The 15,806-nt window shown below is 36.5% G+C and overlaps 1 protein-coding gene across 1 annotated transcript in view; it reads right to left on the bottom strand.

The window, feature by feature from the left end:
• Positions 1–15,806, bottom strand: part of TTC29 (tetratricopeptide repeat domain 29) — a 171,848-nt gene that overhangs the window by 43,461 nt on the left and 112,581 nt on the right. Inside the window, exon 7 of the mRNA XM_030764032.2 lies at positions 3,524–3,615. Coding sequence (XP_030619892.1) covers positions 3,524–3,615 — 92 coding nt within the window. The remainder of the gene's footprint in view (positions 1–3,523; positions 3,616–15,806) is intronic.

Here is a 15,806-nt window from a genome sequence, read left to right as displayed (position 1 = left end):
CATATTACCCAAAGCAATCTACAGATTTAATGTGATCCCTATCAAATTACCCATGACATTTTTCACGAACCTAGAACAAATAATCTAAAAATTTATGTGGAACCATAAAAGACCCAGAATTGCCAAAGCAATCCTGAAGTAAAAGAACAAAGCAGGAGGCATAACCTTCCCAGACTTCAGATAATACTACAAAGCTACAGTAATCGAAACAGTGTGGTATTGGCACAAAAACAGACATATGGATCAATGGAACAGAATAGACAGCCCAGAAATAAACCCACACACCGACAGTCAATTAATCTTTCACATAGAAGGCAAGAATGTACATGGAGAAAAGACAGTCTCCTCAGCAAGTGATGTTGGGAAAGTTGGACAGCCACATTTAAATTAGTGAAGTTAGAACACACCCTCACACCATACACAAAAATAAACTCAAAATGGCTTAAAGACTTAAATATAAGACATGACACCAAAAAACTCCTAGAAAAGAACATAGGTAAAACATTCTCTGACATGAATTCTAGAAATGTTATCTTAGATCAGCCTCCCAAGACAAAAGAAATAAAAGTAAAACTAAACACATGGTACCGAATTAAACTTATAAGCTTTTGCACAGTGAATGAAACCATAAACAAAATGAAGACAACCTATGGACTGCAAGAAAATATTCGCAAATGATGCGACCAATAAGGGCTTAATTTCCTAAATATACAAACAGCTCATACAACTCAACATCAAAAAAACCCAACCCAATCAAAAAATGGACAGAAGACCTAAACAGACATTTCTCCAAATAAGATGTACAGATGGCCAATAGGCGCATGAAAAGATGCTCAACTTTGCTAATTATTAGAGAAACTCAAATCAAAACTACAAGCATCTCACACTGGTCAGAATGGCCATCATTAAAAAGTCTACAAATAATAAATGCTGGAGAGGGTGTGGAGAAAAGGGAACCCTCCTACACTGTTGGCGGGAATGTAAATTGGTGCAGCCACTGTGGAAAATAGTACGGAAGTTTCTCAAAAAACTAAAAATAGAACTACCATATGACCCAGCAATTCCACTCCTGGTTATATATCAGAAAAATACAAAAACACTAATTTGAAAAGATTCACACACCCCAATGTTCATAGCAGCAGTATTTACAATAACCAACACATGGAAGCAACCTAAGTGTCTATCAACAGATGAATGGATAAAGAAAATGTGGTACATATATACAATGGAATACTACTCAGCGATAAAAAAGAATGAAATAATGCCGTTTGCAGCAACATGGATGGACCTAGAGATTACCATACTAGGTGAAGTAAGTCAGACAGAGAAAGACATATCATATGATAACACTTATATATGGAATTTAAAATACGATACACATGGACTTATTTACAAAACAGAAACAGACTCATAGACATAGAAAACAAACTTATGATTACCAAAGGGGAAGGGGAAGGAGGGATAAATTAGGAGTTTTGGATTAGCAGATACAAACCATTATATATAAAATAGATAAACAACAAGGTCCTACTATACATCACAGGGAACTATGTTCAATATCCTAAAATAAACCATAAAGGAAAAGAATATGAAAAAGAATATATATATATGTGTATATATATATAACTGAATCACTTTGCTGTACACCAGAAAATAACACAACATTGTAAATTAACTACACTTCAAAATATATATATATATATGGATCCTTTTCCATACCTCAACCTAAAATAATACTTAAGCAACCAAATTAAAACATTTGATTATCTGTTGTTGTTGTTGCCAAGATACTTATTCAACCCTTCCCCTTAGCTTTCACAGTATAGAGCAGGAATTCAAATCCTGGAGTGGAAACTAAAATATTCCAGATGAGACCCCGGTTTAACAGGTGAGAAGTATTTTAAGATAACCTCAGGTCTCCAGAAGTTTCAAAAATAATTATAAAGACTATCAGTAACTGAAGGGGAAATCCAACACTTGTCATGTGACACAGTAAGTGCTCAGTACAGGTTTATGAAAGAAAACATTTTTCCCTGAAGTTTTCTCTATCTAGGCTGGAACACAATGTTATTTTTAGAAATTATTTTATAAACATGTTGAGGGATGCATTTATTTAACTGTTTAGGCTTAGACCAGGTCTGCTACTATAAAGCAAGACAAATCAATCATTTTCTACTGATTCTGGGCAGTGGTAACAGCAGAATCAAATAATTAAATAATCAAAATGAGCTGGATAAAAGGGCACAGAGTTGGTGTGTTCCAAACAGACATTACATTGAATCCTTATACATCTCTTTTTCGTGTTCAAACATCTGCTTCTTTCCGGTGATTATTTGGAAAATAAAAGTTTAAGGGATAGCTGGGTTCATCAGGCACAGGATGGTTATCAGTCTTTATGTGGAGGGACCACAACACTCACAGGTTGCTTGCTTCACTCCTGGCTGGCCCTGCCTTCCTTGAGTAAATGTCTATACTCTCCTTATAACTATGTCTGTCCCTTACTGTTCATCCAGTGATGACTGCAGTGCATTGTATTTATGTTGTCGGGCACCTTATACATTTTATTGGTGTTGGTGTTTTGATCTTTAATTAATCATTTATTTAATATTTAATGATTATTATATTGGAATTGTAATTACATAATGAAGATCCACTTTCAAGGCATTACACATTTCAAATGCCTTTGGAATAACGATTTTGCCTTTTAAAACACCACTTGGTATGTGTTTACAACTGAAATACAAATGGGAAGATTAGAATTTGACACAATCTACGTTTATTATTATTATTATTGCTACTACTACTACTACAAAATTATTTAACAGCTATATCTTGGATATAAGGTAACATACCAAAAACCAAGGCCATAACTTTGATAACTTTTTTTATTCTTACTCTATCTTGGCTTAAATATAATGCTGTGATTAAATGGAGTACACAGCAATCACAATACAATAAGTGAAGGCTATATCATATATTTTCCATGGAAAAATTTGTATCACAAATTGTTCATATATACTTTTGTTCAACTTTCTGTTTTAAAGGAAATATTGGGAATATTGGTTTTGCACCCAATTGTTTATCCAGACATGCTCAAAGGAGAGATGTCTTAATGGAAGAAGGACGATTGAAGCACAAAATGGAAACCTGCCTCAAAGAAGAGATCTGGAAAGGTTATGGTGAAACACAGTTACTGAAGCGTACTGTGTATCTCTGTGCTCTCTGCCTTTTTAACCTGTGAGATGTGACCTGATTTTTCCCTCTCATTCAATCAAGGTCATCACTAAACTTCCAGAATATCAAAAATAAAATAACATGAAGGAGGAAAAGACAAAGAAGAGTTTAGGTGTATATTTAAAAATACCACATTGGTTTAAAATAACTTACAATGAAAGGGTCACTTAAGAAGGGCACTGCTTAAAATTTAAGCAGGCAGTAATGGAAAGCGACAGACCTCAAACAATTTGTCTTTCACAGTTGAGTGAATTCACAGTGACAGCAAGACAAGGATGTGCTAACTTACCTCTGCAGGACCTTGGCTGTTGCTTCATAGGCTCTCCCCAGGCTGAGATCATCATCCAGGTCTGTAGAGATTTTAGCATAAGTGTTAAGGACCTATGGGGGAAGAGGAATCCTTATTAAACATATAACATGACCAGATTCACTGATGTTTCATTTCATAACAGAAAAGATTCAAATTAATAGTTGTTTTTCACATCACCATAAAAAATTTTTTTGTTTATTAAAAATTCATGTTGGTTTGGTTTATTTTTATCTATAGTATAACTTGTTTTGCAGTGATCTCTTTGAGCCATGACAGTGAAGCCTTACTTTTGTAAAAGTAATTCTTTTCCTGAACAATCCAAAATCTTCCAATTGATATAACTTAGGGGTGCGTAAATAATTGAACGGTTTACAACATTATTTTCAAATATGGGACCACTATCTTAGGTAATATAAGGCAGATTATAATAGTCTACTAGGGTAGCTTAAATATCACTTTTCCTTCTATAAATAGCTGTTTGAAAAGCATGAATTTATGTGCCAGGCAATTTCTAAATCTATCATTTTATTAGAGGCGTATCTCACAGTTTGTACACATATTCAGTATACACTAAAAGTATTTCTTACAAATGTACTTCATTACCAACAATCTCTTCAACAATCAAAAGATTGCGGCTGTGCCACAGCCAAACGTATGATCTGAACACTGACATCATCTGCATGGTATAATTTTCCTTTTTATTCTTTTTCCCTTTCAAAGGCCAGAAGAAGGAAAATATGTAAAATAAGATCCCCTTTTCCTCTTCCTCCTTCATTGTTACTTGAACCAACCTATTACACACATGAAGACACAGGAAATCTCCAAAGACCTCTATGGAAATCCTTTTTGCTCATTTTCTAAGAAGAAATTAGCAAAAGTCATTTGATGGCGTTGAGTGGGAGAGTCAGCATGAGGGAGGATGTACATCCGGCCTGAATTAGGCATCTTAGAAAGTTTGTGTATGAAAGGCGGTGTTGATATTCAGCTTTACTTTCTTAAAGTTAATATTTGGGAAATAACTTCAGTGAGGCCATGTGATACCTCCTAATTTGTGTGTGTATGTGTGTCTGTGTGTGTGTGTGGTTTACAAGTGACTTGAAATAATACTGGTATAAAACTTACTGATACATATTGACCCAGTATTTTAATTCCTGTTAAACCTGCAAAGTTCATCATTTTGATTCTTCTTTTTAAGTCTCTTAATAAGCCTTGTATAAACCTGAGACTATTCTTTTCACTCTGTTGTGCAAAACTGATTCACCCAGATTAAGTCCGATATGACTTGACATTGAGCTTTCTGCGTTAAGGGGCAGAACCTCTGAATTTTGTGAATTTGTAAGAGACCTTATTAAATCCAAATATCAAAATATTTAGGAAGAGACTGTCAAGTGTCTGTTTTGGTTCATATATGTTTTATATTGCATTCTAGAAAGTTAAAGATTGAATATTATATATTTTGTGTCAAAAATAGTTCGTTTTTCGGTAAATATTGTTACTGTGTGCCAATGTTGTGTTAAACCCTAGGAAATCTTAAAGAGAAGAGAGTATGCTTGGAAACCTTCAAGGCATTTACAGTCTAGTGGTACAGAGGTTTGCACTGATGCAGCTGTGTGAATTAGCTGAAAACAGATTTCTCCAGGGCTTCAGCTGTGCTTACTCTGCACCACTCTCCCACACCCCTGGCCACCATGAACCCGGAAGCAGTACAGTAGCATCCGGAAGTACCCAACATTATCTTAGGGCTGTGACTCCTTGGACCGTGGTTAGGAGGGTAGTTTCCATGAGGAAGCGTCTATAGAATCAAGGAGCAAATACCAGCTCAGCCTGGGCTTCTGGTTTTGGCCTTGGACTTGATTCTATAGAAGCTTCCTCATGGAACCCGATGGGGTTTCCTGAAATGAACACCCACCTTAGAGTAAGAAGACTTGGATTCAAGACCTAATTCTACCACACCCAACACACCTGGCCCAAGCAATCTCCCTGAGAAGCTTTCCTCGAAGCAAAAAAAGAAAACCTCCCTCTGAGAGTTGTTATGAGGCTGCTGTGAGATGATACAGAGTTCTATTTGAACCTGGGATGAGAAGTTTCTGGGACTCTGTTAACCAGCCATCAGTGAAGAGCTCCTGGAGAGTTCCCTCCTCAGAGTAAAGGCGACACATTTTGTGACTTGAGAGAGTGCCCCTCTCAGCTTAAATGCTTTACCTAAAAACAGGAAATATATAGGCAGTGGGAAGAACATAGCTCACTACTGGCCCAATAGGGAAATAATCAATTACACTAGACCCCCCCCCCCATATCCACGGGGGCTACATTCCCAGACCACCAGTGGATGCCTGAAATCTTGGACATATACTATGCTTTCTCCTGTACATACGTACCTATGATAAAGTTTAATTTATAAATTAGGCACAGTAAGAGGTTAACAACTATAACTTACAATAACATAGAACAATCATAACAATATACTGTAATAAAAGTTATGTAAATGTGGTCACTCTTTCTCAAAATATCTTACAAATTTAATGTATTTTGCATCTTAACTAAGCAATTATCACACACTGTGGCTATAACTTGCTGTTTGAGGTGTGACAGCAAAACTAGCATGAATTTCTTTTTCCTTCTTCACAGTTTCACAGATAGAAGATTCGTTCTTACTATAGATTTCAGCAAACTCAGCATACAATTTTTTTTCTTTCCTTCCTAAGTTGAGAACTTTCACCTTTTTACTTAAAGGAAGCACTCTGGGCTCTTCTTTGACATATCCAAATTGCCGGCATCACTCCCCTTGCACTTTCGGGCCGTTATTAAGTAAAATAAGGGTTATCTGAACACAAGCACTATGATATCTCAACAATAACCCAGTAACCTTGATGGCTACTAAGTGACTAATGGTCGGGATATGCTGGACAAGGGGATGATTCACGTCTGGGATGGATCAGGATGGAAGCCACAAGATTCCATCATGCTACTTAGAACACTGCACAATTTAAAACCTATGAATTGTTTATTTCTGGAAATTTCCATTTAATATTTTCAGACCTCGGTTGACCGTGGGTAACTGAAACTTCGGAAAGTGAAAACACAGGTAAGGGGGGACTACTGTTCATGAAGTCAGTACTGAGAACCTTGAAAGTGCTACAGGGGAGCTCATCTAAATCAAAGACAGGGCCTCTGCTCCTCAGGAATGTGAGCTCTGACTGGAGAGAGCCAACTCAGGTAAAATCATAAGGGGAACCCAAGACAAGACTCAGCAGATTGGTGAATTGTGTAGTCCAACCTAAGGGAAGTAGGAAGGATAGTGTTAAAAGAAAAAGGAAAAAAAATATAAAAGTGGAAAAATAACGAGATTGCAAATTGTGTAGAAAATAACTGTTGGTGGGAATGTAAATTGATTCTTTTTTTGTAAATCCAAAAAAGAGGGGATATATGTATACATATAGCTGATTCACTTTGCTGTACAGCAGAAACTAACATTACATTGTAAAGCAACTGTCCCCCAATAAAAAACAAAAAACTAAAAATAGAGTTGCCATATGATCCAGCAATCCCACTCCTGGGCAAATATCCAGAAAAGAAAAAAACCTCTAATTCAAAAAGATACATGCACCCCAATGTGCATAGCAGCACTATTTACAATAGCCAAGATATGGAAGCAACCTAAATGTCCATCAACAGATGAGTGGATAAAGAAGATGTGGTACACATACACAATGGAATATTACTCAGCCATAAAAAAGAATGAAATAATGCCATTTGTAGCAACATGGGTGGACCTAGAGATTATCAAACTAAGTGAAATAAGTCAGACAAAGACAAATATTATGTGATATCACTTATATGTGAAATCTAAAAAATAATACAAAAGAATCTATATACAAAATAGAAACAGACTCACAGACATAGAAAACAAACTTATAGTTACCAAAGAGGAAAGGGAGGGATAAATTAGGAGTATGGGATTAACAGATACACACTACAATATATAAAATAGATAGGTGTAATAACCTATAATGGAAAATAATCTGAAAATATATATATAACTGAATCACTTTGCTATACACCTGAAACTAACAAAATATTGTAAGTCAACTATACTTCAATTTTAAAAAGCATGAACATTAAATATCTCAAAAAACCCAAATTGTGTAGAAAATAAAGATGTTTTATATTGACCTTATGGTAAATTATGTTACCTGCTTTTTAATTAAGGTATAATTTACAAATTAATAAATATTGATCAACTTGAATCATCAGACAAACAGGAATCTTCTTTACAAAGATTACTTCAAGTGAGAAAATACAGTGTGGAAATCTGAGGGATCCACTGTACTTGACTGAATATCCCTGTGGCATGCAATATGTTGGAAACAAATCCAGGGTGTGGAAGGTTAAATTCTGTCATTGCAAATCAGAGATAAGAGGAGAGAAAAAAAGAATCTCAGGTGAAAACTATTTTGATGAGTTCAAAATTCATTACAGATCCTTAAATTTTATGGACAATGAACTTAATCAATCTTTGTCAAAAGACCAAGGAAAACACTGCTTAAGCGTGCTACTATGTCAATTTCAATGAGCATGATTACAAGATTATACGAAAGTTGGAAAAGTCAGTTCATGTACCTAATAAAAATTGAGTGCTTTGTGCCCACTCAATCACATTGCTCCAATAATTTCCCTGAATAATGGAGATGAAGTTTTGAAAGCTATTGTACTAGAAGTTTTAAAGGCAATGGACTTTATCTTCCCACTGAAATAAAACTGATTAACTTGAAAAGATATTTTCAAATAAAATCCAGGTTCTTAAAATGAGATAATTTCTACTGGTTACCTAAAAGCGAAACCAGTAGAATACTTAACATAAAAAATGAGAGTGTGCAAAAAAATAATGCTGGCAATATGCTACAAGTTCTTTGAAGAATTGTTTGTTGTAAAATCAAATTTTAAGGATCATTAGTTCATTTTGCTGCAATAGCCTTCAAGGAAACATTGGATTTAAGTCAAGATTGTCATCAGTAAAGTAAGTGAGTGGTGTGTGTGTGTATATATATATATATATATATATATATATATATATATGTTGTGTTTACATAGATAGATATACACGAATATTAGACTATATCTATATCTATATCTAGAGAGATTGAGAAAGAAAATAGAAAAGGAGCCTGGTCTGCCCGGAAGATTATAAGAATAAATTCTGTGCCTGAGCACCTTTAAGGCAGAAAACATAACACATTACTATGTCTAATAACATCAGACACCCAGTTGTTTTCTTTCTTCTACATCTTTAGGATTTCCAATGATCAGGGCACCTTGGAACAAAAGAAAATGAATTATCTGATTTTTTTTTTTCTTTTGCGGTACGCGGGCCTTTCACTGTTGTGGCCTCTCCCGTTGTGGAGCACAGGCTCCAGACGGGCAGGCCCGGCGGCCATGGCTCACGGGCCGAGCCGCTCCACAGCATGTGGGATCTTCCAAGACCGGGGCACGAACCTGTGTCCCCTGCACCGGCAGGCGGACTCTCAACCACTGTGCCACCAGGGAAGCCCGAACTATCTGATATTGATGCCCCTTCTTGTCTTCCACTATTTTCCCATTCCTTACTCTACTGCAGTTCCTCTCTTATAGTCCCTTTATTTTAGACATTAAAACAGAAGAAATCCCAGAAATCATGGCCCTCATATTTGCTTTCAAAACTGAAACTTACTTTAAGCCACTATGATGATGATCACTCCTGGCCTAATTTTCCCAAATTAGATGGAATTCTCTCCCCACCCCTCTGCCCAGCCAGCTATTATAAGAAAACACTGTCCCCTTCATTTGTTTTAAATCTTTTTTAATTTTAAGATAATTGTAGATTCATATGCAATTGTGAGAAACAATACAGAGCATGCTCATATATCCTTCAGCTAGCTTTTCCCAGTGGTTAAATCTTGCACAGCTATAGTATATCACAACCAGGGAATTCACAATCCACCCACCTTATTTCACCAGTTTTACACACACTCGTGTCTGTGTGCGTGTGTGTGCACCCACGCATGCACATATGGCATGTTAATTTTATGCCATTTCATCACATGTATATATTCACGTAACCACCACCACAGTCAAGATATAGAAAAGTTCTATCACTACAATGATCTCTCATACTACCCTTTCTCAATTAATTTTTAATATGTTTGCTGCTTAGAAGAGAGAGAGATGAAAAAAAACTTTTTTCTCTTTTCCTTAGGTTAAAGAAAGGTCTGCCTTGGGTTAAAGAAAGGTCTGCCTTGGGTTAAAGAAAGGTCTGCCTTGGGAAAAATTCTGAAATAACTTGGCATCTGACCTCTTCCCTTTTGGTACACCTCCCCTACCCTGTGTGTTTGTATCTCCCCAGGGAAATTTCCTCAGTTAAGTGACAGAAGAATAGTAGTTGATTAAACAAATTTATACTTTGGTATGAATGACTCAAAAATTATTAATCCTCCCAGAAGAAGTTGTTGTTTTAAAAAGAGGATGCTAAAAAATAAAATAAAATAAATAAAAAAAAAATAAAAAGAGGATGCTTTGTAGGTCCCAATTATTTCTTCTGGGAGAGTGTTTTGCAGTCTAACGAAGGGAAATGAAACAATTCAGATAGTGTCTGGCAGGATAATTTGGGGCAAAGGTTATTAAAAAAAAGACCAGCCTTGTCTTGAAATTCCACCTTATGATATGATCCCTTAAGCAGGTACTGATTTTTATAACCTCCTTTGGGGTCTACTTCTGCGCCTTCAGATTTTCTAGATGCTCCACATGCTTTTCCCCAATGTTCCTTATCACAGTGGTGTGGAAGAGATGAAAACAGGGAGGAGGGAAATGTGAAGCAGCAGATGTGAAAATCAGGCATTTGTAAGTCACCGTTCCCTGAAACGATAACTACATGCTATTTTTATTCCCTCTTGTTACCACTTTTTTCAGAATGCTTAGCCTTCGGAACCAATGTATTATGCAAAGAACTCTTTCAGTACATTCCATTCCATCATTAGATGTGACTGCAGGATAAAATTATGTGTGTGTGTGTGTGTGTGTGTGTATATATATATACACACACACACACACACATAATTTTTATGGCTGAGTAGTATTCCATTGCATATATACCACATCTTCACTATCCATTCACCTGTCAATGGACATTTAGGTTGCTTCCATGTCTTGGCTATTGTAAATAGTGCTGCTATGAATATTGGGGTACATGTATCTTTTTGAATTAGAGTTTTCATCTTTTCTGGATAGAGATATATCCCTACTCTTAAAGACCTTACTATCTAAGGCAATAAGACATACAGGCGCAGAAACTATATAGTGCTATAAGCCTGCATAAAGAGCTAAAAAATTTTTTAACTCATTAAACAAATACTGAGTGTTTTCTATGAGCCAAGCTTTGCTCTAGGTGCTAATGATATAGCAGCGAATCCCTGGCCTCCATGCAGTCTACGTTGTATTTAGGTGATGGGGAGATAATTTGTAATTAAATAAATAAATGAATAAATCTCAAATAGTAATAAGAGCAATGAAGAAAATACAATGGGGAAAGGCTTCCTATAGAAAGGGAAACAATCTGCATTTTAAAGGAATGATAGAATTGGGTCCCTACTGAGAGGAGCTTAAGCCAAGGACTGGAGATGGGAATGGGTGATACAATGAGGAAAAAAAGCTTTCCCAGGTACATAGTAGCAACAATGACCAATAGAAAAGTTTGCTTTAAGGTTCCTGCATAGAATGTTTTTTCTAGTAACATCCACTAACTAATCACAGTTTTAACTGATGGTATGAAGTGACAAACTTTCAAGCTGCAATTTATCTTTCTGATGACAAAGAAAGAATTTGACTATTGTTTTGAAGGTAAGGCAGGTCCTTCACTTTCATCCTTTATTCTACATGTACATAAAAGCAGTCTTTTGCAGGACATTTTTATTCATAGTTTTTGTCTTTTCTGCTTTCTAGGCAGCTCAACATGTTTGGTGAAAAATGCCACATGTAAGATGGTGCAGTTGGCTGCCTTGTTTCCCAACATTCCAAGTTTTCCAAATTTTATGCAGAGTTATTCTCATGCCTAGGAAAAGGAGAGGAAATACTTTTATTTCTCCTTCAGGCATAGCACAGAGCATGAACAACTCAAACTAATACAGATCAGTGACATGAAGTTTAAATGGGTCTCTGTGCTCTGGCTGGTGACCCGAACTGCCATTGTTTCTGTAGGAAAATAACCCATGGAAAATATCATATAAAATAAGTTACAGCATCTAGCCTATTTGAGATGGAAATTTTGTAGTTTTTGAAAATTTTCTGTAAACTCCAATGCTACTTTTATTTCATAGTTTTCGTATTTTTTTCTATGTAAATTCCTTTCTCCACTTACTACCCTCCTCCCACTGCTCTCTTCCTTAGTTAATTTAATACTTGAAATCAGTAGGGACCCCTACTCTGAGGGCATAGACCAGGCTTTGGAAGGGCCTTATGGGAAAATTAATCAAATCTCCCTCTGGGTGTTCAAAGTTTCTCCAAATATCATAGGCTTTTGATTCAGGCAGGTTCACTACCGAGCTGAGTGACATATGTCAAGTGATTTAATGTCTGTGAGTTTATTTCCTCGGGTGTAAAATGAAAATGAGTAAAGTCTACCTTGAAATGATGTTATAAGTTTCCACTAAGATGAGGAATTTAAAAGTACTTACCAAGGATTTGAATGAAGCTGCTTAGTTTCCCCGAGTGCTTATCTAACCATCTAACCTATTGGTTCTCACATGGGGGCGATTTTGCCTCCTGGGGATACCTGGGAATGTCTGGAGACATTTTAGGTTGTCGTCATTGGGAGAAGCCAGGGATGCTGCCCAATAGCCTACAATTCACACAATATCCCCCCCATAAAAAAGAATGATCCAGCTCCAAATGTGAATAGTGTTGCTGTTGAGAAATCCTCATGAAGCCTTTTCTTGAACAGTTTTCCGGATGGGAAACTATCCTCTTGTGAGACTACTCAATCATCGGAGAGTTATGTGAAAAATCTATTGGTTAAGTGGAAGCAAAATCTGTAACTCTGCCTGCTAGCCAAGGTTGTGTTTTGTGGGACAAGATGAGTGCATCCTTCCTCCATGTGACGGCTCTTCCAATACTGAAAGAAAGCTGTTCTTCCTCCTCAAAGCATCCAAACTTATAGAGGCATCCAGGATGCTCTGAAACATGTGAGGATGAAACCCCAGCAGCTGCACTACATTTGAACGTTTTATTTCTAATTTTGTCTACAAGTCTAAGAGTTCTAGAAGAGTTTAAATAAAGCCACCTGGACCAAAATACATCTATAAAACCATAAGGGGCATCCATCGGACTTATCTGTAAATAAGTTATGAGTCCATTGCCTAGGGTGCGTTTTTTATCTCTTTCTTCCTTGCCCACCATAAAAAGGCAGCAGAGCTAACACTTTGTTATACAATCCCTACACAAACCCCAAATTGTGCCATTTCATAACAAAGGTTCAGCACTGAGCTCAATACAGTGCATTACTTTGAGGAGGAAAAGGCAATGATACAGACTTATTCTTGTGAAATAAGAAATATAGAAATAAAAAAAATCAAGTTTGCCATCTTGAGCTTGAAATCATTGTCAAATCTTATCGGAAATACATTTATTCTGAATTCTGGCAATCTAACCCCCTTTAGCCATTTCACAGTTGGTGAGCAGAAAGGATGTTTCTGCCTCATTTACAGCGTCTGAACATGATTCAGACAATCAACTGCAACATTAGTCAAAGAAATCAGTGGCTAATGATTTCTGACAAGCCCTGCAGTAACAGGCTGAGGACCAGACTGGGTAGCAACAGCATTCAGAGCATTTTACTAGAGCCAGGAATAGGCAATGGGAGAAGATGATAAAAACAGGGGTAAACAGAACTGGTTTCCCATCACTTAAAGGCTCTTATACACTTTCTGTGAAGGCATAGTATCTGACATGCGATAAATACAGTAATCTTTTGCTACAAATATGTTATATTGAATGAACACTGAGGACAGTGAAGTGTGCAGCTCTGCAAACAATCACACACGAAAGTAGTTATATATTTTGCATTCTGCTGAAACTATATCCTTAAGTTAGGGGTAGTCTTGCCTTGCTATTTACACTGATCATTTGGACAGTGTACTCTTTCTCCCTGAAATGCATTACTCACCATTTGGACTGTTTACATCACCTGACACATAAAGTGAGGGCTGAATAGCCCAGCGCAGAAAGAACTGAGTGTTAAAAGATACGAGCTCTCGCTTCTCTTTTGCCATGAGCTCAGGGTGTGACCTCGGACAGGTCACTTGGTTAACTTGAGCTTCAGTTTTGAAGTCTGAAAGATAAAGGGGTAGGACCAAATGATCTAGAATTCTCCCTTCCAAAAATATGGTTTTGATTTTAGACTCTACATGGCTATATTTACTAATTGAAGATATGCCCTAATTATTTTCAATCATTTATCTTTGGCTTTAAAAATCCCTGATGAATTTATTTTATGTTTAAAAATACTTTTTAAAACACGAGAAACAAAATGATGAGTCATTTCATTCAGTTGAAATTTTATTTTCAGCCTTCCCCCTCACTTGAAAAAGCTTGCATATTCTTAATGAACTGCTTTTAAAAAATGCCCCTACCATGCAGTAGGTGATAACAAGGAGAGCTAAATCTACAAAGCTTTTGGTTCATATTAAATACCAATTGTTACAAATGCAATGATCAGTGCTCTTCAAGAATAGCAATTTTTTTACAGCCTGAAATATTTAAAAATGTGATGAAAATTCAAGGTTATCCTTTAATTCATAAAATTAGAATTGCTAGTTAATCTCTCACACAGTAGGAGTTTACATTGTATTTTCAAAAGCTATAAGGATAGAAATATATCTCAAAAATTTCCAAGAATTTTCTTGCAGCAAAAACTCTCTCTCTGCACATTCAATACAGAGATGACTCTCAAACCCCCAAACAATGAAATAGAATTCCACTTACAGTTAAAAACAAAGTTTCCTCAGTAGTAAATTGGAACATATTGCTTAATACTGCCATTTTCTAAATTGGTCATTATACTTGTATACTGTGTTAACAAGGGACATATTCATGAAGAATTTCTATTCTAATTCTCAACTATTTTCTATACTTTGAATCAGAAAGCATGCAAACATTTATCCCGTGCAGCCCAGTCATGGTGTGAGTTATATTTATAGGTCCTTGAAAAGAAAATTTCCCTGCCCTTCATCTCCTGCAAGGGAAATCCATAGGAGGCTTTGCTTTACATTTTGTTAGAAGGCCAGTGCCCAGTTCAGTCATCTGTGCAGTGGTCTGACATGAAAATATTCAGTGGAAGAGTAGAGTGATTAGTTAGTTCAATCACGTTCTCTTAGGAAATCCAGACCCGTTGAGCAGTTGGTAATGGCAAAAGTGAGAAGGTGCTCAAAGACCACCAAGAGCGTGATCAAGTTATGTCAACAGAGTGGGTCAGACTGACGGCTACTGCTGAGGAGATAACAGGGAAACTCAGCCCCTCTTCTCCCAGGGCTCCTCCAGTTCCCAGGAGTCTTTCAGTTTATGAAGCCCAACTGTCTGTTCATCCTGGGTACTCATGGGCCATGATCTCCCTCATGGCCACAGGAATCTTTGCAATCAATCCCCTTGCCTGAGGTAATCTGAATGAATCTCTTTCTAGCACACAAAGAAAAAAACGGAGAAGTTTTAGCTCTAGAGGACCCTTTCATTCTGCCTTGAATCCAAAGTTTCATCCTTGATACAAAAAGGAAGATTCAGGATATAGAAATCTTTTTTTTTTTCACGAAAACCTAACTTGGTAGATATTGCCTTGCTCTGAGCCAAAAAACAAAATAAAAGCCCCTAAAATCAAACCAAAAAAACTCATTTGAACTTGAAATTCCAAATTGAACATTGACTTTATTCTCTATTGTACCCACTGATGCAACGCACGCAATTGATTCTCTGGATTGAGAGTTATGAGGCAACAAAACTTGGGGGACAGTTTTTAAAAATTAGTTTAGCATCTTAAAAAATATTATTTCAATTACACTTCTTATTCAAAAGTCCTCAGTATTTGCCAAGAAAAAAAAATAGGGCCTTCTAACAAAATATAAGTATTTCTTCAAGGGAGAAATAAAAGGGTGATCTAGAGCTAAAGTGGCAAGGAAGTAACTTCAAGGCTTTTCCCCTTCCATGTTTGTCAGTGAAAGACAATACGGGTGGATTCCTTCTATGGCAA

The sequence above is a fragment of the Delphinapterus leucas genome, chromosome 5 (genome assembly GCF_059928025.1).
Source record: "Delphinapterus leucas isolate spDelLeu-1000000601 "Yukka" chromosome 5, BTC_Dleu_Yukka2, whole genome shotgun sequence".
In the NCBI taxonomy this organism is placed as follows: domain Eukaryota; kingdom Metazoa; phylum Chordata; class Mammalia; order Artiodactyla; family Monodontidae; genus Delphinapterus; species Delphinapterus leucas.
The sequence above is the reverse complement of the archived record's forward strand: the minus strand, read 5'-3'. Positions and strand labels throughout refer to the sequence as shown.